Source organism: Scyliorhinus canicula, chromosome 1 (assembly GCF_902713615.1).
Source record: "Scyliorhinus canicula chromosome 1, sScyCan1.1, whole genome shotgun sequence".
Taxonomy (NCBI): Eukaryota; Metazoa; Chordata; class Chondrichthyes; order Carcharhiniformes; family Scyliorhinidae; genus Scyliorhinus; species Scyliorhinus canicula.
The window spans coordinates 280,578,690-280,602,103 of NC_052146.1; the positions used below are offsets into that span (position 1 = coordinate 280,578,690).

At 44.3% G+C, this 23,414-nt stretch overlaps 1 protein-coding gene across 1 annotated transcript; it reads left to right on the forward strand.

Annotated features, from left to right (window-relative positions):
* Positions 1-3,185: 3,185 nt before the first annotated feature.
* On the forward strand, positions 3,186-22,486 carry opn3 (opsin 3). The gene is made up of 4 exons (XM_038814056.1): positions 3,186-3,635; positions 12,830-13,149; positions 15,350-15,601; positions 22,052-22,486. The coding sequence occupies exons 1-4, from the start codon at positions 3,326-3,328 to the stop codon at positions 22,334-22,336; spliced, it is 1,167 nt and encodes a 388-aa protein (XP_038669984.1). The 5' UTR covers positions 3,186-3,325; the 3' UTR covers positions 22,337-22,486.
* Positions 22,487-23,414: the final 928 nt, after the last annotated feature.

The following is a 23,414-nucleotide window of genomic DNA, read 5'->3' on the forward strand; positions in this document are numbered from 1 at the left end:
GTGTGTTGGAGTTCAGCACAGCATGTTTTTGCCAATTGAAGGCAAACCCTATAATTATCCTACTCAAACCATGGAGAGCACAGTGCCGCTAAGCACTTGGCTGGAGGGAGTAATGCACAATGAATGAGCTTGGCTTCTTTACTAATAGGGTGCATTCAGGTGCAAATCCATTAAGGTTAGGCGCTGCCTAACTGCTCCCTCCTAATTCATATGTTTGCATGTTCATTGTCATTTCTGTTCACAAACTGATGGCAACTTCAGGAGTCCACATAACCACAGTTAAATGTGAATATACAGAAGTTGCTGTCAACAGTTGTAGGCTTTGTAGTCATTTGGTAGCAGAGAACTTGAATATTGCTGAAAAAATACATTTTGTCAAAGCTTTTCATCTTGCCCGCAGCAGGACAATCAAAACACATTTATATTCTTACGATTGTCCTGATAAATGCAAGATGAAAAACCTCGGCAAAATATATTCTTTCAGCAGTACTCAAATAGGGGCTGGTTTAGCACAGGGCTAAATCACTGGCTTTGAAAGCAGACCAAGGCAGGCCAGCAGCACGGTTCAATTCCCGTAACAGCCTCCCCAAAGAGGCGCCGGAATGTGGCGACTAGGGGCTTTTCACAGTAACTTCATTTGAAGCCTACTTGTGACAATAAGCAATTTTCATTTCATTTCAATTGTATGCTTCTTCATACGATACACTGTTGAAGCCCCCCCCCCCCAAACTGCAATTGAATAGAAATCATTAAACTGATGAGAACCTTCCCTTTTCTTATAAGCCTTTTAAGAACTTAAGCCGTGTTGAGTGAGGTGCAAGTGGGATTTTTCACAGCAAGCTAAGTTTAGAATGAACCTTACTGTCCCTGAAAAATTAACTTTATACTCACGGGTTATCAAATTTCCCTATTATGATAAAATATTGCACATTTTTGTTTATTTATATTTCAGTTTTGATAATGTGTTTGTCCCAACCATTTATATAATTCTCTGTAAATTCAGACCATTTTATTTCCTGTTTTACCGATTGTGAGAATACGTCAATGTGATTGGCCATTTATCCTACTTGCTGACATTGTTGTTGCGGGATTCATGGAGATCTGCACCAGATTCAAACAAGAAATTGCAGGAGAAAATCCTCAGCTTTGTGAGAAGCTTCCTTCGAAGCCAATGGTGACACCATTGCTTCACCGCTGATCAAAAAACCCTCTACCCATTTCACATTGCTGGTCACACCGTTCGACTACAACTTTCAGAATGTGTTAAACCTGCTATCTTTCCTCTGAAGTTGAATCAATTGCAAAGGGGTTCTGAGCTGTTAGCTGTGAGCTGAATGTCTTTGAATGTCTTGTTGTAAATCATTTAAAAATTGTGTTATTTGAAACACAATTTTCTCATTGGACGAACAGTCATTTTCTCTTTCTCAGATACAAACCTGTATGTTGTACAGTGCAGTGGCATTTAATTGGTACTTGAACAATTTTGCAGACTCCCTGGCCACCAGTAACTTTTGCGGCCTGGTTTTGTTTGAGTTGCACATATTCGTTGAGTTTGAAAGTTGGCATCCCTTCTTCCATTATTCAAATCGGCAGCTCAGAAATCACCTTACTTTGGTCTCATGCTCCTGGCAATTTGGCCAGTCAGGATGTAGAGGTGACTAAGTCAAAGGACCTCCTCATAGGTCAGCTCCTTGGTCTCGCCGAGGTAGCCAAACGCAGTTGATTTGGCTGCCAAATTCTGTTTGGCAGTCTTGACCATGGCTAGATGGCCTGAGAGAAGGTGAGCCCACATGGTACTCTCTGCTGCCCTCTGTGCTGGGGGTACACTGCAGCGACTGGAGGAGTCCATGGTGGATAAGAACATTAAAGTCTCATAAATTCCCTTTGATTTTGTGGTTTAGCTACTTGTGCTGGAGTAAAAGATAGGTATTTTATGGTTTGTGGTCTGTGACACTGGAGAAGTCCAATATCTCTTTGAGGGCTATTTAAAAAAGGATACACAGACATGTGATTGAAAATCAGACCCACCGGGATTGAAAACACCGATTCCCAGCACTATTAAACAGGTCAGCTACTACTTCCAGGTGTTGTAGGTCTCGTTTTTTTAAAAAATCACTGCCTTCAAATGTTTCTGTTATAAATGTTAATATTTAATGACTTGGTGATGTTAAAAATCTTACTCTGACTATTAAGTGCATGCAGTGAGCAATAAAAGCGCAGTAAGAAGTCTTACAACACCAGGTTAAAGTCCAACAGGTTTGATTCAAACACGAGCTTTCGGAGCGCAGCTCCTTCCTCAGTCCAACGCCGGCATGTCCACATCATAAAAGCGCAGCGGACCACATTTTCAAAGCATTTGAACTGGCCCCTCGATTTAATTTCCCTTTCATATTGATAGTTTTTTTTTCTGACCGCTTACTGTTACATGGATTTTTAAGACACAATTCAATTTTTAATTGGAAGCCTATGTTCTCACTTTTGACTGACACAAGGCTACCTGTGCAACCTTGAATTGTTTTGCTTGCCAGAGATATTCGCCCCCCCAAAAAAATGTTGGTTTAAAAATAAATCCACATGAAGACATGACGATGCCAGAGACACACTGGGGACAAGTCCATCTGAGCCAAATGTGTTAAACTGGACTTCGGCAGTGCCTCTAACACACACTTTTAGGAATCTTTTCAGAATGACTTCAAGAGGATTTATTCTGCAATCCATCTTTGACAGTCATCGGACTGGGAACGTTAGCTCTTTTCTCTCCCTACAGATGCTGCCAGATTGCTGAGATTTTCCAGCATTTTCCCTTTCGCGTCAGATTCCAGCATCCGCAGTAATTTGCTTTTATTCTGCAATTGATCTGTTCAATCAATGTGTTTGACCACTCATTGTTCACCGATTAGCGCGACCTTAGCCAATTGCAGGTCTTTAGCTGGTTTGTGGGGCGGGAACACGCTCGTGCATACATAAAAAAACATGTTTCACACTATTAAAGAGATCTGGATATAAACGGTGCTGCCGAAAAGTGAGCAAGTCCTAATTTAGAAAAATGTGTATCTCTCCATGCCAGAGGCTTTCCTAGGCACATTGCACAGCCTCTGCAGGCAGTCACAGACATCCCCACTCCCGCCGCAGCAGTGACGTGAAATGTATATGACGCTTTTCTAACAAAGAATGACACTAAATCCCCCCCCCCCCTCCCCCGGCCCGAATGCAAACGAGTCCCACTCCCCGTATATAAAGCCCCGAGAGCCGGGACTCCCACTTGTTGAATCCGCCTAGAGTTGCCCTCCGAGCTGCTCACGCAGTATGTAGAGGGCGGGCAGCGATGAATCCGGCGAACGGCACCGACCCGCAGGAGGAGAGCCTCTTCTGCCCCTCCACCTACAAAGTTCTGGCAGCCGTGGTGGGCACGGTTGGCGCGCTGGGCTTCTGCAACAATCTGCTCATGCTGGTGCTCTACTGCAAATTCAAGAGGCTCAAGACCCCCACCAATCTCCTGCTGGTGAACATCAGCATCGGTGACTTGCTGCTGTCCGTTTTTGGATTACTCTTCACCTTCCTCTCGTCCCTGAAAGGACGGTGGGTTTGGGGCTCTGCGGCTTGTGTTTGGGACGGTTTCACCAACAGCTTGTTTGGTGAGTACAGTCCAAAAGGTTTAATCACTCTCTGCGTGTCATAAAGAGGTCCATTACAACACCGCGCCCTCTTCCCCCACCCCATCAATGTCGACCCTTCCCACCCAGCAGCTGGATCTCCCCACCCCTTAGCTGGACGGACCCCCGGCCACCCCCTTGTCACGGTAGCACAGTGGTTAGCACTGTTGCTTCACAGCTCCAGGGTCCCAGGTTCGATTCCTGGCTTGGGTCACTGTCTGTGCAGAGCCTGGACATTCTGAATTTTCCCTGGGTGAACCCGAACAGGTGCTGGAGTGTGGTGACTAGGGGCTTTTCACAATAACTTAATTGCAGTGTTGATATAGGCCTACTTGTGCTGATAAAGATTATTAGTATAAAAAAAGCTGCCCCTGCCCCCCCTGTTTATCTGTTAATCAGATATGTTATCCTGATCAGTGTTTGTGTGAGTGGTTCCCAAGAGATGGGGCTGCACACTGCCGACATCAACTGATCATTCGGTCCCTATTTCCATTTCAAATCAAAATCACAAGACTATTCAGCCCATTGAGTCCATGCTGTATTTGAGTTTTTCATGATACAATTTTCATAACTGTACAAGTTCACTGTGTGAACTGAAACTTTAAATAAATAGCTCACTTTTTAACATTTTGAAGTCAGTACAGAAAGCCTTGATTCTACTTAAGTCAAAGCAGGCCATGCAGTTTCTTAGTTTTGTGACTTATACATGTTCCAATAGGAAGGAAAAGTGGTTGAGCTAACTTGCAAAAAAAGTGTGATCGTTGCTACAGTCACTGATCATCATCTTCCTGGCCTTCCATGGCTTTTGCTGTTCGTCATCCCAGTGCGTCAAGAAACCTCTGGGAAATTGAGTTTTTAAAAAAAAAGCTTTTGCTGCCTCCGGGATTTACAGCAACATTTGTCTCCACTGACCTGCCAAGTATCTGTTTCCATGGCGCAGGGTGTGAGTTTGTGCATTGGTCGCTTTGAGCATTGTGTAGCCTGTGTCTCATGGGAGCCACTCATCCTTCTCAAAGAGCCAGTGTCATGTTTAGTTGACTGACCTCCAGGCACAAGAACCATGCACCTTCCTTCGCCCAGCAACTTTTGTTTGGGATACAATGGCGGGGTTCTCTCAGCCCAGGCTGGGCCAGAAAATCGGCGGGATGGGCGCGAATCACGCGACGCTGCCCCGATGCTGCTCCGCCAATTTTTCGGAGAACGGAGAATCGGCGCAGCGCTAGTCGGGGGCCGCTCTATGCAGCTCCCCCCCCCCCCCCCCCCCCCCCCCCCCCCCCCCCCCCCCAGCGATTCTCTGCCCGGGAAGGGCCGTGCGGCCACGCAAAAAATCCGGCAGCGGCGTTCGCATCTGGTCTTGCCCAGCAGGACCTCGGCATGCATGCATCGGAGGTTGGCTTGGTAGGGGGGTCTCGCTGCGCGCGTGTGCGTGCAGACCCGCGACATCGTCTGACGTGGGCATCGGCAGCTGGAGCGGCATGGGTCACTCCAGTGCCATGCTGGCCCCCTGTAGGGGTCAGAATTGCTGCTCCTGAGGTCAGAATTGCTGCTCCTGAGGCCATGTTGACGTCGTCGAGAAACGCAATGGTGTTTACGACGTCGTCAATACCTCCGGATCAGAGAATCCCGCCCACTATTTCTATATCCAATAACATCCTTTTCTTTTAGGCCAGAGGATTTCTGGTAGTTTGCGCATGGTCATATGCAAACAAATATTACTCATTTATTGTGTTAGGGAGAAAGAGGAGGGGTGGAAACAAAATACGATAAAGAGAAACTTTAGCCGCTGCTGGTGGTGATCATTGAAAACTTTGCATCCTCAAACAAGGATTTTATCTACTTCCTGACTGGATCAATTGTCAGAAAGCTGGCTGACTCTTGTGGGTGCCTGAATTTTCGAGCAAGAACCAGGTCAGATACAATAAGCAAGACTGGCAAAGTGAGAATAGAATGGCAGTTAATATAAATGTAACCAAAAAGTCTTGCTGGCCGATAGTATGAAGATGTTCAGGACAATGATTATACGCTTGAAAGTGCAAGGCTAGAAGAGCACCAAGCATTGGTGTTTACGGAGGAAGAGAATACTGACAAAATGTGGAAGGGAAGGAGATCTAGGTAACAGATTAGATGAAAATTGATAAGTTGCTGAGAGAAAGGGGGGGGGGGGGGTGCGCGGGAGGATAGGCTTGCCATAATCTGCCAATCTTCCCTTGATACTGGGCAGGTGCCATAGGATTTGAGTGGCAAATGTGACACCCAAGAGAGGAGTAGAGTACAAAGTCTTGCAACACCAGGTTAAAGTCCAACAGGTTTGTTTCGAATCACTAGCTTTTGGAGCACTGCTCCTTCTTCGGGTGAATAGCATCTCCACATCATGACCCAAGAGAGTGTGTAAAGGCAATCCTACTGAAATACAGACCAGTCAGCTAAACATCATTGGGGTTTAGAGAAGTAATAGAGAAAATGTTAGCATGCATTTGGAGAGGTTTGACTTAATTGAGGAGTTAGTGTGGATTTGGAAACTGCAGATCTTTTGACCAATCTAATTGAATATTTTTTGATGGAAGAAATTGCAGCCGATGTCATCAACTGCTCTTTTCAGAGGGCTGGTGCAGACCTGATGGTCTGAATGGCCTCCTTCTGCACTGCAGGGATTCTCTACAAAGTCAGAAAAGTAAAATAACCTGCAATATCTTGTACTCTTAAACAGTCAAACACAAGAAAAATATGTCATGAACCTCTGAGTCCACCAAAAGATCAGCCATGATCTCATTGAATGGCGGAGCAGGCTCGAGGGGCCAGATGGCCTACTCCTGCTCCTAGTTCTTATGTTCTCTCAGCAACCCAATGGGTTGCTATGTCTCCCTTCAGAGATTTCCACTCCACTTTTGAAGCTCTGGCCACCTGAATTCCCTCCAGTTGAGGATTGTCTCCAATGACTGCTTCATCTCTTCTCCTGAGACTTGTGTTCCCTGGTAAAGCTGAACTCCTGCCTCTAAATACTGGCACTATTACACATCTTTTGCAGACCACTAGATTTACTAAGCTGGCACTATCTCTGGGTTTCTCCAATATCCAAGCTATAAATGTCCCTGAAGGCTTTTCTGAAACCGAACGGTCTCTAGCATGCGACCAGTGACCATCTGCTGCTTTCTCAGCCCTAACTGCATTGTATAGTTCCTGGGTCTTCTCTTAAGCCCTGGCTGCATGGATCCTGCTCACAGCAGTACCTCTTTTTGATATCCAGCTCTTCCCTTCTGATCAATGGAAACGCTGCTTTCCTCCAACCTCCAGGAGTTCTCAACCTTTTTTAACCCATGGACCCCTTTTCCTCTTAATTATTTTTGCGGACCCCCATAGCCATTCCACAGAAAAAAAAGCTTCTTATATGCGTGGTAAACTAATCCTTATATTTTGTCCGATGACTAAAGTCCATCTACCTTACTGCGAGGGTTGGAAACGGATTAGCAGTATTTTCGTACGTTGCCAAACTTATTCTAATATGAAAAGTAATGAAAAAAACTTTTTACTGACTAAATTGAATTAAATTACTCTAAAAATAACCAATTCATATCAAATATACACAGTTTCTAGTGATTACTGTTATAAATCATTCATTAAACTTGTCAAGGAGAAACAATGGGTGATTTTCACCTCCGTTTGTTCTAGGTAACTTTAAATTTACGACACTGTCAAATGTAAAGTTTTTTTCTTCTACTTGAGTGCCATAAAAAATTCATAGCTACATGAATATTTCTACTTTTAGTATTTTAATATGGCGTAGATTACTGTAAAAATTCAATTCTCAGTAATAACAGTTCTGAAGTAGAATTGCTCTATGGACCACTATAAAATATCACCGTGGACCCCCAATTCAGTTTTTTTTTGTGTGGACCCCCAGTAATGTTACATGGACCCCCAGGACCCCGGTTGAGAACCTCTGAACTAAATGATGATACAACCTTTCAGGATTCCCAAAACAAAGTTCTCTAGACTGCACTTCTATTCAAGCAGTGTAGACATCCTGGTCTCTAGTTTTCCAACTTAGTAAGCCCACCTGCTGTTTTCTGGCTCCATTTCTTCGACTCAGAATCTCAGATGGGTGACACGGTAGCACAGTGGTTAACACAGTTGCTTCACAGCTCCAGGTTCAATTCCCAGCTTGGGTCACTCTATCACTCTGTACGGTATCTGCACGTTCTCACTGTGTCTGCATGGGTTTCCTTCAGGTGCTCCAGTTTCCTCCCACAAGTCCAAAGATGTGTAGGTTAGGTGGATTGGCCATGCTAAATTGCCCTTGGTGTCCAAAAAGGGTTTGGTGGGGTTATGGGGATTGGGTAGAGGTGTTTGCTTAAGTGGGGTGCTCTTTCCAAGGGCCGGTGCAGACTCGATGGGCCGAATGGCCTCCATCCGCTCTGTAAATTCTATGATTTCTATATTAAACAAACATTGGTAACCTGCTCAACTGTCATTTACTTTTCTGTTCTGGCACTCTCAAAAGCCCGGAATTTTGGGACGAGATTCTCCAGCCTCATCAGCCCGGCAAACGGAAATTCCCGCCCGAGGTCAATGGATCTTTATGTGGTATGTGTCGCACCTGTGGCGATTTTGCGGGAGTGGAAGAATCCAGACCCTGGTTGCCTTCATAACACCAATCGTCCCAAAACTAAACGTTCCTCCTAAAATATTAACATGAAACACATGAATTGGATATTTGTCACAGCATTGGTATGTTGTAGTTAAAAACAAATGTAAACTTTAATTTTAATGGTGTGTTGCTAATTGTGCCTCCTGAGGGTTGTTCTGTCGCAGATCAGATGTATGCTTCAAAGCAAGCTAGCCAATGTGCGAAGGCCAACTTGGCGTTGTCTGCTTGAGGGTGCAGCTGCAGGTGATCAGGCTTGATGCGGAGATCCATCATTGTAAAATCTCTGCGTAATAAATTGATGCATAATAAATTGATGCACTATCAATTGCGAGACGAGAGTAGAGTGTAATCGCGGCTTTACGCAGAGATGTGTAGCCTCCCGCAGCTGCTGCTGAAATGGCTGCAGCTCGGACAGCCCACACATTTATACTCCGCCTACAGGTGCTCCGATTTCCTCCCACAGTCCACTGGTGTGCAGGTTAGGTGGAATTGTCCCTTAGTGTTCAAGAGGTTAGATGGGGTTGCGGGGTAGGGTGGAGAATTGGGCCTGCGTGGGGTGGTCTTTTTAGAGGATTGTTGCAGACACGATGGGCTGAATGGCCTCCGGCATTGTCAGGATTCTGTTTCTAAATGTTCTGCACAGACAGTGGATGTGGTAGAAACTGTAATGATCCACAAATGCATATTATCATCTAAAAGAAACACGTTCCACTGGCATCAAATAATTAATACACAGGCAAAAACAGTAAACCTTAGAAATTAAAGGTACCAGTAAAATGTACCAAACCTCTTTCAAAATGTTAAAATCCCATTTATTATGATCCCAGACCAGGCTCCAGCAGTGGCTAGGATTCACGGCCAAAGCCCCAATATTTGTAACACTGTGTGAAAAGAATTAGTGATTTGCATGAAAAAAATAGGGCTTTGGTATTTCTAGAACAATTCTGAATAACGTCACCCACAAAAGAACAGCTTAACACAATTATACATTTTCCCATGAAACAACAAGAAAATAAATATACAGCTCTCCATCCATCTTAAAAATTAGCAGGGCATATTGCTTTTATTAAACAGATGTGGCTCTGTTTGGAGCCCCTTCAGACTCTGGCTGAATATCATCAAGTAGCTGCTTCCACTAGGTTGTTTCAGCCTCTTGTCTTCAGACAAGACAGCTCTGCTTTTAAAATATTATTGCTCTTTTACAAAACTATCCTACTTTGGAAAGAATTGTGGACCCAGAGTCGGGCAGATCAGAGTCGCTCTCGCTCTAAACAACCATCTCTGCAGGCTGCAAAAGCACATTAAATCTCCAGGGACCGTTTCAGACGATCCACATGCTTGTCAATTTCACTTGCTTTTTCCTAGAAGCAGAAGCTGAAAATCTGAAATGGCCTTTTGAATGATTTTGGGCTTGACCACATTTTCCCTGCATGACCCATAACGATTCACAACCCTCTGGGATAGAGAATTCCGAACGTTCTCAACCCTGTTCAAAATGATGCCCCTTAATCCTGAGACTGTCTTCCTTGTTTTAGATTCCCCAGCCAATGGAAACCATCTCTCTCTCGCAGCCACCCTATCAAGTCCCTTTAGCATTTTGTAAGCTTTTCAGTAAGATTGGCTCCCACTCCTCTTCAACTTCAGGGAATATAACCCCAATCTATTCCGCCTCTGCCTCGTAGGACAATCAGTTCATCCCAGGTGCCAATTTAGTAAACCTTTGTTGTACTGCCTGATGCAAGTATATCCTTTCTTAAATGTGGAGACCAAAGCTGCGCACAGTACTCTAGATGTGGTCTCACCAAAACCCTGTACAACTGGAGCAAGACTTCTTCGTACTTGTATTCCAATCCCCTTGCAATAAAGGTCAACATGATATTTGCTGTCCCAATTGCTCACTGCCGCCTGTGCGCTAGCTTTCTGCATTTCTTGTACAAGCATGACCTCTTTGAACATCAAAAGAAAATTCTGAATATGTTCAGTGGTCCGGGCAGCATGGTGGTACAGTGGTTAGCACTGCTGCCTCACAGCACCAGGGATCCAGATTCGATTCCGACCTTTGTAACTGTGTGGAGTTTGCACTTTCTCCCCATGCCTGCATAGGTAGCCTCCCACAGTCGCATAGGTATCCTCCCCCAGTCCAAAGGTGTGCAGGTTAAGTGGATTGGCCATGCTAAATTGCACATTAGTCTCCAAAGGTTGGATGGGAATATAGGGCTAGAGCAAGGATTGGACCCAGGTCGGATGCTCTTTCGAAGGGTCAGTGCAGACTCGATGGGCTGAATGGCCTCCTTTTGTACTGTAGGGATTCTATGAGAGCGAAACAAAGTTAACTTCAGGTAGATTCCCACTTGTCAGAATTCGAACGTTGCAGATGCTTCTTGAAGGACAGAATGGAAGAGGAAGGATGATCCATGGAAGTGAGGAATCCTGAAATGACAGAAGGAAGGATGGTGTAAGGCAAAAGGGGGTGGTCATGGGTCAAGAATATAACATGAGTTTGGAAAGAGTTGTAAATGCTGACAGTGGGATCATTCACATTATCTGTTCTCTTTCATGGTGACAAGTGTATGACCTGAAAATCTTGAACATGGGGTTAAGTCTGGAAGACTAAAATATCAAATTCAATCTTTCCAGATTTAACATTGATTTTCTGTCCATTTCCGTACTATTGAACTCTTATCAGCACCAAAATGAAAGATCTTGGACATGGAAACTGAAAACAATTAAGAACTTTTCAATGCAGTTGATTTAAAATGCTGGATCTATCATTTCCTTTTTGTTTTCTGTGTTCCTTTTTGAAAGACTCTCCTACATTTGAGTTTGGATAGAGTTTTAAAGTACGTTGCCAATCAAAAAAGCGTTGGCCTCAGTCGTACTGTATAAACCAGCATGCGCAACAATAGAAATCCTTTCTTTTCCTAACATTGTGTTGCCCATGTGTTAGGATGCTGACATTGTAAGGTAAAGTAACCATAGGCTGCATTCACCTTTTTGAGGGGCAGAGCTGACTAATGGGGCTGATATTTTAGTAATTCTTTGTCTTGACAACTTTTTTAATGATGCATTTATTTATTTTTTTATAAATTGAGAGTATCCAATTAAGGAGCAATTTAGCATGGCCAATCCATCTACCCTGCACATTTTTGGGATGTGGGGGCGAAACCCATGCACACATTAAGAAAATTTGCAAACTCCACACAGTGACCCAGAGCCAGGATCGAACCTGGGACCTCAGCACTGAGACAGCAATGTTAACCACTGCGCCCCCTGTGCTGCCCTAAAGATGCATTGCTTGATGTTTTTAAAAACTGGGAACCCAAGTACGGACACTGGGAAGGAAACTAGACTAATGCATTCTCTCGCGGTGGACTGCATTATAATCCAGTTCCTTTTACATCAACAAAAAGGAAAGCAGGAACCAACAACTTCTTCAAGAGGTGGTCTCCCTCCAATGTTGTATAACTTGGACAGCACCCACACCACCTTCTCACCTGTGGCACAGAGAATCGTGGCAGCTACTAAGTCACCAGCACATTGTCTTTTTAATTGACAGTGACTCTGGGGACAGGTTGGGGTGCGAGGGGAAGTGAGGTGTTCTTTTCTGCCTGCCCTGTCTGAGCTGACAGTGTGTAAATAAGTCACCTTGTGCAAAATATTAACTCCAAAGAATCACTTGACACAACAGCCTGCATGTACAACTTTATTAAAAAACATTTACTTGTTCTCTGGAAGTTATTGATGTGGCGTGGCAGCATATTGTTGCCCATTCCTAGTTCGTGCCTTCAGAAAGTGGCAGATCATGCCTATCAGCTGCTCAACATTGCACAGATGGTGTTCCCACAATGATGAGGGCAGTGAGATCCAGAAACTCTCAAAAGGGCACAAAACTTTTTTTATTTTTAGAATTCTAAGTAAGTAAATTTTCATACTTGGCAGATGATGCAAATTTTTCACACCATACAGATGATGCCAAACAATAAAAGCCTCATTAGAAGGCCCAACCTTATGTCCCCCCCACTTAAAGAAAAAAAATGCAAAATCCTTTTTTCTAGAAACAGTAATTACCCACTGAAGGCTTGGAAATAAATTCTGATTAATATATAGGGAAGAGTCAGCCTTGCATTACTGTATAGGGAGGAGTAAGATTAACAGTTTCCTCGCCTAGATGTATTTATTTTTAACATAGTCTTAGGTTGGGACCAAAACACTTGTCACAGTTGAGATTTAAAAAGGAGTGAAGAAGTAGAAATTGGTTGATAGTGACTGACCCTCCAGGTCACTCGCTGTCCTGACTTGGAAAGTATATCACTGTTCCTTCACTGTTGCTGGAATTCTCCCACAGCATTGCATGTGTACCTACGCCTCTGGAACTGCAGTACTTCAAGAAAGCAGCTCCCCACCACCTTCTCAAGGGCAACTAGGGATAGGCAATAAATTCTGGCCTAGCTAGCGAATCCCATCAATTCATCGAAAGATCTACAAAGGACAAGATTAACTTACCGTGTCCATATGTCATTTCACTTCACAGGAATTTCATCAATAATGTCACTGACTGCCCTAGCATATGAGCGCTACCTCCGGGTGGTGAGTGCAACAGCGATCGGCTTTTCCTGGGCTTGGCGTGTAATCACGTACATTTGGCTTTACTCACTGGCTTGGACTGGAGCACCACTAGTTGGCTGGAACAGATACACTCTGGAGCAGCATAAACTGGGTTGCTCTGTGAACTGGGACCCCAGATACCCCAGTGATACCTCGTTCATCATCCTTTTGTTCCTGTGTTGCCTGTTCATCCCTGTAAGCATCATAGCCTACTGCTATGGGAATATTTTATGTACTTTAAGGATGGTAGGTAAAAATCAGTTACTTCTATTTTCAAAGTGTGAATTGTATGTAAGGCAAACACTTCAGAATGGCGAGGCTCACTTTCAACCAGCTGCCTTGGTGTTGGTCAGTCTTGGGGGTGGGGGGAGTGCCTGCGGCAAGTGCGTCTCCTTGGTTTGTCTTTGCTCATTTGGCTGGGTGTAATGCACTTCCAACGGAGATGAGCACCTGCTTTCTGCCTCCCACTTTGGGCCTTGGAAAGCCTGCCCGAAAGATGAGAAAACACTGCCCTAATTTTGGGTAATTCTATTCTGATAATCACAATGGCAAGGACATTTGACCCATCTCCTGTACCCCTTGGAGATTCTTCCTTCCGTGCCTTGTCAAAATGCCATTTTGCTTCCGTGATCTCAAGACCATTCCAGGTATTAATCTAACCTGTGTGGCAAGTGCTTTGTGGTGTTAATCCTCAGTTTTGCTTTCTGCCTGCATGCTTCAACTCCAAATAGCACTCCTGGTTTAATCTTTTCTCTCTATCAAGTTTTTAAAAAAATCTCTCAATTATCCACTTGAAAGGTGACATTTTCCCCAACCATCCCTCTTAATTGTCTTGATCATTATGAATGAGCCACTTTCTGCGCTAATTTTAAGACTTGCATGTTTCTCATATAGTTTCATTTTCCAAAATTTGAAAAAAAAGGAAAAGTTCATTATTTTATGTCACCTGTTGCAATCCTGCCAGAAATACTGAACCTGCAAATCTTCAAGTTTCCATAGGGTGGGTTAGGGTCAGGTAAGATATTAAACTTGATCCTCAAGCCCTGAATTTTCAGGTTTAATTGATGTGGACAGGAATGGGTAGCCAAACCTGCTCCCAGAAAACAAGTTCCCCAGAGGACGGGAGTCCCTCATTTAACCTGTTCCATGTTTAACTCTGGCCAACCTGGTTTTCTAGGCCTCAGAGAACCTGGGATCTCATGGCTGCCTCCTACACTGTATTTCTTCAGAATGCCTGATCAGCTCTCATGGCGGCTTGAGTTTTTAAAAAGAATTTCCAATTAAGGAGCAATTTAGTGTGGCCAATCCTCTGCCCCTGCAAATCTTTTGGGTTGTGAGGGTGAGACACACGCAGACACTGGGAGAATGTACAAATTCCACATGGACAGTGACCTGGGGCTGGAATTGAACCTAGGTCCTCGGCGCCGTGAGTCAACAATGTTAACCACTGTGCCACTGTGTTGCCCACAGCTGAGTTGATATTTATATTTCCATAGTAAGCTCGAGCCAGATTGGCAGAATTCTGCTGATTTTTACTTTTGGTGAGGCAGTTATTGAGTCTCCCTGTAATTGATCTCCAGTATTCGAGAAGGAAGGAAAATCAACTGGTGTCCCTGTCCCGTTCGATCAGTTGTTTTCAGCCCGATAATTGGTGTAGAATCCCCTCGGTGCAGAAGGAGACCATTTGGTTCACCACGTCTGCACCAACCCAAGATCACACTTCCTTGGCCAACACCCTCGTCCTCCCCCATTAATCATAGCCAAGCCACCTAACCTGCACAGCTTTGGACTGTGGGTGGGAACCGGCGCATCTGGATGAAAAACTCAAAGGTATGTGGAGAAGGAGTGTCACAATGGGTCCCTGATTGATGCTGTGAGGCAACAGTGCTAACCACTGTCATCGCTGCTGACATTTGCATACTGCCTTGGATCAGATGTGATGCATGATTCACTGGATAAACTGTGTAAAGCTGGACCCTGTGGAACTATATCATGATATTCCAGAACCTGCTGGATACGTGGGATGAAAATCCAAAACCTTTTTTTGACCTGATTTGTCTACAGATTGGAATAATTACTAATGCAGAGACCTAAATTCGTATCCCGTCGGCAGTTGGATAATTTAAGTTCAGTTGATAAAACTCGGGAAAAACATTTAATAATGGTGACCTTTAAACACTGCGATTTGTCCTTGAACCCATCGGTTTCACTGAAAACTCTTTCTGATTGCTAATATCCTTTCTTTTTGAGGATCTGCTGTCTTTACCCGGTTTGCCCTGCATGTGACCCCAGGCTCCTGATTAGTGTGGTTGACTCTTATCTGTGCCCTCTGAAATGACCTGGGAAACCAGTCCATCCAATAAATGCCAGAGGGGCTCAGTAGAACAAAATATGGCAAACACGGCTGGTTAATCCATTCCAAATTATAACTTCTTTGTCTCTGCAGCTTCAAAACATTCAAGATCTTCGGTCAGTCCGACTTGCAAAGATATTAATTAATGAGAAGAATGTGACGACGATGTGTTTCTTCATGATCTTCATCTTCTTAATCTGTTGGGTGCCATATGCAGTAGTATCCCTCATGCTGGTGTATGGTTACGCTGACACCGTTACCCCCACCATAAGCATTATTCTTTCACTGCTTGCCAAGTCGAGCACGGCATATAATAATGTAATTTGTATCTGCATGAACGAAAAGGTATGTTGGAACACTTCTTACAAAATTATAAAAATATAAATATTTTGCATCCCCTTGATAACTAAGCCGTTTGAGGCAGTGACTGACTTATCATTCAGATTATGAAGGTTACACCACTTGACCCTTGGTCTTTGCCATGTTAATGATCTCTGCTAGAGTGGCAAAAAAGGGATGTTATAGTGGACCATAGCACTCCTTAGTTACAGAACGCAAATTAATCACTGAAACATTGTGTCACCCAATTTGAATGTTGTAAGAATAGGGCCCTTGCTTGCATGCATTTATCTAATACTTTTCAAAGATCGACCCAAACCTTCTCAGTGAGATCAGGCTAGAGCTGGTTAAATTAAGCAATGGGAATAATAAAGCTTGACATGATTCCACCAACAATAGAAGAACAGCGGAAGTAGCAAAATAGTATTTGAAGTCTTGCTTGCTTAACTTTGTAGGCCATTTTCCGAATCTGGGCTTCAAGCTTGTTTCCCAAACTCCCCATAGCTTTCCCAGCTGATGGGTTAAATAAAACGGTCTTCCTCTGTCCTTCTCTCTGTTCCCAGCTAGAGGGAGAGCTCTCTGTTAGCCTACTGGCTAATCATCATAGGATCCAACTACCACTTCTCCCTCTGCTTGACCTGCAGGTTATTGTTTTGGGGCGAGGCAATAGGTTTGCATTGGGTGTGAAAAATAATCTGTCTTGTTTTGGGTACATTTAGCTATTCAATAGTACTTTGCCTTTTTTTTTGGCCTCCTTTTATCTCTATATAGGCCGCACCTAGTCATGGGACGCCCACTCCCAGGTTTGTGGGGAAACTAGTATTAAATGGCGCCCTGGTGAGGCTCCCTAGGTGTGACCATTAGGTACCGATGCCAGAATTTGTGATGAAATAACTACACTGATAATCATTAACGGAGATGTAATAGGGATCATTGGAGACCTAGCTCCAGGGTGAATGAGGATGGCAACTCTTGAGTATTCAATATTCAGGAAAGATGAAAGGAAAGGGAGGTGAGGTAGCATTGCTGGTTAAAAAGAATAACGCAATAGTAAGGAAGGACATTAGCCTCACGATGTGGCATCTGTATGGGTGGAGCTGTGGAACACCAAACGGCAAAAACCGTTTGTGGGAGTTGTGTACAGATCACATCAGTAGTTGTATGGTTGAGGAAGGCATCAAACAAGAAATTAGAGATGCTTGCAGTAAGGGTAGAGCAGTTAATATGGGTGACTTCAATCTGCATATTGATTGGGCAAATCAAACTGGTAGGGGATTAAGACGCTAAAAGATTTGTTTCTTCGGGGTCGATTTGCAGGATTGAGGGAGCTGGAAGCGAAGTATGGGCTGGAGCAGGGAGAAGTGTTTAGCTATGTGCAGGTTCGGGAATTTGCCAGGAAGGAGATACAGAGCTTCCCGGAGGAGCCGGCTTCCACTTTGCTGGAGGAGGTGCTGACGGCAAGGGGACTGAAGAAGGGGGCAGTGTCAGCGGTGTACGGAGCTATGTTGGAAAAGGATAAGGCACCACTGGAGGGGATCAAAGCAAAGTGGGAGGAAGAGTTGGGAGAGATTATAGAGGAGGGGGTCTGGTGTGAGGTGCTCCGGAGAGTGAATTCCTCCACCTCATGTGCGAGGTTGGGCTGATACAGCTGTAGGTGGTGTACAGAGCACACCTCACGAGGGCGAGGATGAGCAGATTTTTTTGAAGGAGTAGAAGATGTGTGAAAACATTGCGGGGCGACCCTGCTAATCACACTCATATGTTTATGTCCTGTCCAAAGCTAGGAGAGTACTGGAAGGAGGTGTTTAGGGTAATTTCCAAGGTGATGCATGTGAAACTAGACCCGGAGGCCACATTCAGGGTGTCGGACCAGCCAGGGTTGGAAACGGGTGCGGAGGCATATATTATAGCCTTCGCCTCGATGATCGCCCGAAGGCGGGTCCTGCTGGAATGGAGAGCAGCCTCTCCACCCCGTGCCCTGGTGTGGCGGGGGGACCTGTTGGAATACTTGACCCTTGTTCGAACTGAGGGGAAGCTCGGAGGGGTTTTACAAGTCATGGGCATTATTCATTATGCACTTTCAAGAACTGGATAACATTGAACATTATTTGGGGGGAGATGGGTGGGGGGGAGGGGGGCTGTGTATATTAAAGATGGCTATGGGTAATCCCTGATTCTTTTTTTGTCATTTGTTTATGTTGACATGCGGGCTGATGTCTGGGGGTTGGTGAGAGGATGGGATCGTTGTTATTGTTATGGGGTTTGATATATTTATTGTTGTTTTATTGTTTGTTGTTGGTGGGTGTAAATTCGGGACAAAAGTTGTGAAAAAAGAGGAGAATAAAAATATTAAAAAAAAAAAACTGGTAGCAATGTGACCGAGGAGAATTTCCTGGAATGTATAAGAGATGGTTTTCCCGACCAATATGTCGAGGAACCACAACAAGCCATCCAACACTGGGTATTGTGCAGTGAGAGAGGATTAATTATCAACGTTGTGGTGTGGGATTCTTCAGGAAAGAGTGACCAAAATATGGTTGAATTCTTCATTAAGGTGGAGAGTGACATAAGTCTGAGACCATGGTCCTGAATTTAAAGAAAGCGAACTTTGATAGTATGCATTGGCTAGGATAGGCTGGCAAAGGTACTTGAATGGTTGGTGGACAGGCAATGGCAGACATTTAAACACATGGATGAACTTGACAATTGTACATACCTGTCTGGCGCAATAGTAAGACTGGGAAGGTGGCTTAACCCTGGCTAACAGGGGAAATTGGGGATAGTGTTACAGCCAAAGAGGAGGCATCTAAATTGGCCAGAAAAAGCAGCAAGCCGGAGGACTGGGAGAAATTCAGCAGTGGAGGACAAAGGGTTTAATTCTGAAGGGGAAAATAGGATACGAGAGTAAGCTTGCAGAAAACATAAAAACTGACTGCAAAAGCTTCCATAGATACGTGAAGAGAAAAACTGGTGAAGACAAATATAGGTTCCTCACAGTTAGAACCAGGTGAATTCAAAATGGCCAACAAAGAGATGGCAGACCAGTTGAACAATTACTTTGTTTATTTGGGTTTGTTTACTGTCATGTGTACTGAGGAACAGTGAAAAGTGTATTTCTGAGTGCAGCTCAAACACATCATTTAGTACATGAAAAGAAAATACATAAGACCAACACAAGGTACGCAATGTAAATACATAGACAACCGACATCAGGTGAAGCATACAGGAGTTAGTATTAATCCGGTCAGTCCATAAGAAGGTCATTTAGGAGTCTGGTAACAGCGGGGAACAAGCTGTTTTTGCATCTGTTTGTGTGTGATCTCAGACTTTTGTATCTCCTGCCCAATGGAGATACCCCAATTGGGGCTGGTTTAGCTCACTCAGCTAAATCTCTGGCTTTTAAAACAGGCCAGCAGCACGGTTCAATTCCCGTACCAGCCTCCCCGGACAGGCGCTGTAATGTGGCGACTAGGGGCTTTTCACAGTAACTTCATTGAAGCCTACTCGTGACAATAAGCGATTTTCATTTCATTTCAATGGAAGAAGTTGGAAGCCGGGTGGGAGGGTCTTTGATTATGCTGCCCGCTTTCCCCAGGCAGCGGGAGGTGTAGACAGTCAATGGATTGGAGGCAGTGAAGTTTCTTGGGCCGAGCAGTTGCCGTACCAGGCTGTGATGCAGCTAGATAGGATGACTAAGGAGGAACAAACATCTTTCTGGAAATAATAGGACAAGAGAGGAACTGAAGGAAATTTTTATTGGGTCAGGAAACTGTATTGGGGAAATTGATGGGATTAAACCTGATAATTCCCCAGGGCCTAATGCTCTGCATCCCAGAGTTCTTAAGGAAGTAGCTCTAGAAATAATGGATGCACTGGTAATCATTTTCCAGCATTCTATAGACTCTGGAAGAGTTGCAATGGATTGGAGGGTCATTAATCCAACTCCATTTTTAAAAAGAGGAGGTAGAGAGAAACTGGGGAATTATAGACCGGTTAGCCTGACATTGGTGGTGGGGAAAATGCTGGATGATCTAACTGAGCATTTGGAAAGTGGGACAGGATCGGTCCAAGTCAGCATGGATTCACGAAAGGAAAATCATGTTGACAAATCTGCAATTTTGTGGATGTTACCAGTGTGGACAAGGGTGAACCAGTGGATGTTGTGTATCTGAACTTTCAAAAGGCTCCTGACAAGGTCCCACAGAAGAGATTAGTGAAGCAGCCAGATAGGATGACTAAGGAAATTAAAGCTCATGGTATTGGGGGTAACGTATTGACGTGGATAGAGAACTGGTTGGCAGACAGGAAGCAGAGTGGGAATAAACATATCCTTTTCAAAGTGGCAGACAGTGACTAGTGGAGTTCCGCAGGGTTCAGTGCTGGGTCCCCAGCTGTTCACAATATACACTAATTATTTGGATGAAAGATATCTCCAAATGTGCAGACAACACTAAGCTGGATAGCAGTGTGTGCTGTGAGGAGAATGCAAAGAGGCTGCAGGGTGACTTTGACAGGCTGGATGAGTGGGCATATACTTGGCAAATGCAATGTAATGTGGGTAAAAGAGGCTATCCACTTTGGTGACAAAAACAGGAAGGCAGATTATTATCTGAATGGTGGCAGTTTAGGAAAAAGGAAGTGCAATTGGACCTGGGTGTCATGGTGGAACAGTCGCTGAAGGTTGGCATGCAGGTACAGCAGGCAGTGAGGAAAGCTAATTGCATGCTGGCCTTCATAGAGAGAGGATTTGAGTCTAGGAATAGGAATGTCTTGCTGCAGTTATTCTTGGTGAGGCCATACCTTGAGTATTGTGTGCAGTTTTGGTCTCCGAGCTTGAGGAAGGATAATCTTGCCATTGTGTGTCCAGCGAAGGCTCACCAGACTAATTCCTGGGATGGCAGGACTGACATATGAGGAAAGATTGGATGGACTGGGCTTGTACTCATTGGAGTTTAGAAGAATTAGAGGGGATCTCATAGAAACATACAAAATGTTGATGGGACTGGACAGGGTAGATGCAGGAAGAATGTTCCCGATGTTGGGATGTCCAGAACTAGGGTTTACAGCCTCAAAATAAGGGAAAAGCCTTTCAGGACTGAGATGAGGAAGAACTTCTCTCAGTTGTGAACTTGTGGAATTCTCTACCACAGAAAGCTGTTGAGGCCAGTTCATTGGACATATTCAAGAGGGAGATGGACGTGGCCCTTGAGGCTAAAGGGATGAAGGGGTATGGAGAGAAAGCAAGAGTGGGATACTGAATTTGCACGATCATATTGAATGGTGGTGCAGGCTTGAAGGGCCGAATGGGAATTCTGCAAACGCATATTTAAATGGATAAATATGCAGATCTGGATCATGTCCAGTGCTGTGAGGTCCAAATCCGACATCTCGCAAAGTGTTTCTGGCATCGGAAATCTCATGCGAGGCCTCTCATGAGATTTAATGGCCTCATCCCAACACCAAGTTGGGCATGACAAGTTAGTTAAATTGTGTGCCATTGTCGCATTCGTTAAATATTGCTAGGAGTTTCTGGCATCGCATATCTCATGCTGTGGCCTCTCGCAAGATTCATAGAATCACAGAATTTACAGTGTACAAGGAGGCCATTTGGCCCATCGCGTCTGCACCAGCCCCTGGAAAGAACATCTCCACCCTATCCCGTAGCCCAGTAACCCACCTAATCTTTTGTTTGGATACTAAGGGCAATTTTGCATGGCCAATTCACCTAACCTGCACTTCTTTGGACTGTAGGAGGAAACCGGAGCACCCGGAGGAAACCTGCACACACACTGGGACAACATGCAGACTCCACACAGTGATCCAAGCCGGGAATCAAACTCTGGTCACTGGCGCTGTGAAGCAATAGTGCTACCCACTCTGCCGCCCCAATGTCTTCGTCCCGACATCCGAGGCCTCTCGCGAAATTCAACAGCCTCGTCCTGACACTAAGTTGAGCACGACGAGTTTGATAAATCGCGCCCATTGTCCCATCCTTCTGAAGTTGATTTTTCACCTTGACATTACACTACACGAGCTGGGTTGGATTTGTAAGGTGGGGGAGAAAGCTCGTATGAGGATAACATTGGGCACATATAAAACTGCTGACTGAATCTGCTGTCTAGGCTCACCTATGACCTGTGAAGTGCCAAAGTTGGAATTGGCGTCTCCTCCATTATTTATGTTTTTTGTGTTTAAATGGAGGTGATGCAAAGCCTAACGTTCACTTACTTGCATCCCCGCAAAGGTTTCTGGAAAATAATCAGTAGCAGGAATAAAGTCTCTGATTTTCCACCCACTTGCCATTAACTAGCCCTTACAAGCACCTTGCTGGCTGGCACTCACTGGGGAAACCAAGTCCTGAGCAGAATTGTGAAGGCTATGATTTCACTGTTCACGAAAATGTGTAATATGGTTAATGACAATTTAAAATATTTTTCTGTGACTTTTCTTTTACAGTACCGATGGTGCTTAATGCAACTATTTTGCTCTCGTCTAATGAGAATTAAGTGGATAATAAAAGATCATGCTGTTGAAGCCCAAAGTGGTGAGCCGATCGTGTTATCAAAAAATATCGTGGTCCGGCCTAAAAAGAAAGTGACTTTTAATTCATCTTCGATAATGTTTATCATAACCAGTGATGAAGCTCAGGATATTGATAGTACTGCTGAACTTGATGCCACAAACCTAAACATCATCCAAGTGAGACCATTAAATTCAGAAACAGCAAAAAGAGAGTTTTAAAACAAATTGAATACTGTTGCATGTTGCAGGGGTATGTTTTCTCATTGTAAACGGAATTGTGTCCTATAAATAACTCTTCACTTGTAACTTCTGTAGCATCATGTAGTTAAAATCTTGAGAAAAAGCAATGATAAATTTATGTTCTTTAAAGGTGAAGTGTCATTTTTAATTTTCTAAATCTTTTCTGTTATATACGGTGCCAAACATTTTGAAATTGAGATGTTGAATGTGACATGTGGTCAAGGTGTCAACAGAATTCCCCTCCTGTCGGAAGAGGTGAATCTGAAGAAATCATTGGCGTGTGGTATTTATTACCTCGTGAAATGCTTGCATTCTAAGCAATTGTCTTCATCTAATGTTCTGATATAATAATTCCTGCTTAATATTTCAGAATACTTCCAACATTTCATCTATCTCACCAGCCAGGAATTTTAATGAATCTAGTCTTGCTCCACCATTGTTACCTCAGTGGAAGTGGAGCAGTAACTTCTTTTCTAAGACCACGCTTCTGATTAATTTGGATCTCGTTGTTCCTGGGCGTTTGGGATGTTTCTCACCGGATAAGTGTCTCGGCATTAACGTTCAAGAAGGAAATATGAAGGCCTATAGCACAGGTGTCCGTTTGGGACTGTGAAGTCAATGGTTGGGATTCATGCAGTGGGTAGGGCTGCAAATTTAACCCCAATGTTTTACTTGTTTTGTAATTCGAAAAGCAAATATGAAGGTATCACAAAAATCAATCAAGAACTTACCATTTAGGTGATGGTAATTTTGACTTTAAGCAGCCTGCAAGTCCTAGAAGATGGTGAATGTCAGGTGCAGTTGGTGGGGGTGGGGGGTGGGGGGTGGGGGGGAGGAAAGAGGGAGATGGTGAATGTCAGGTACAGTTGGGGGGAGGGTGGGGGACACCACCAACCCCTCATGACCGACATCCGGACGAGGACACCACAGGACCAGTGGTTGGAAGGCCGCACCAACCCCAGGCCTCAAACAGGATTAGATCTGCCCCATGAAATTTCTCTAATGCAAGTATGACCTTGGACGCCTCCATAAAAACACGCCACATCTCTTGGAATTG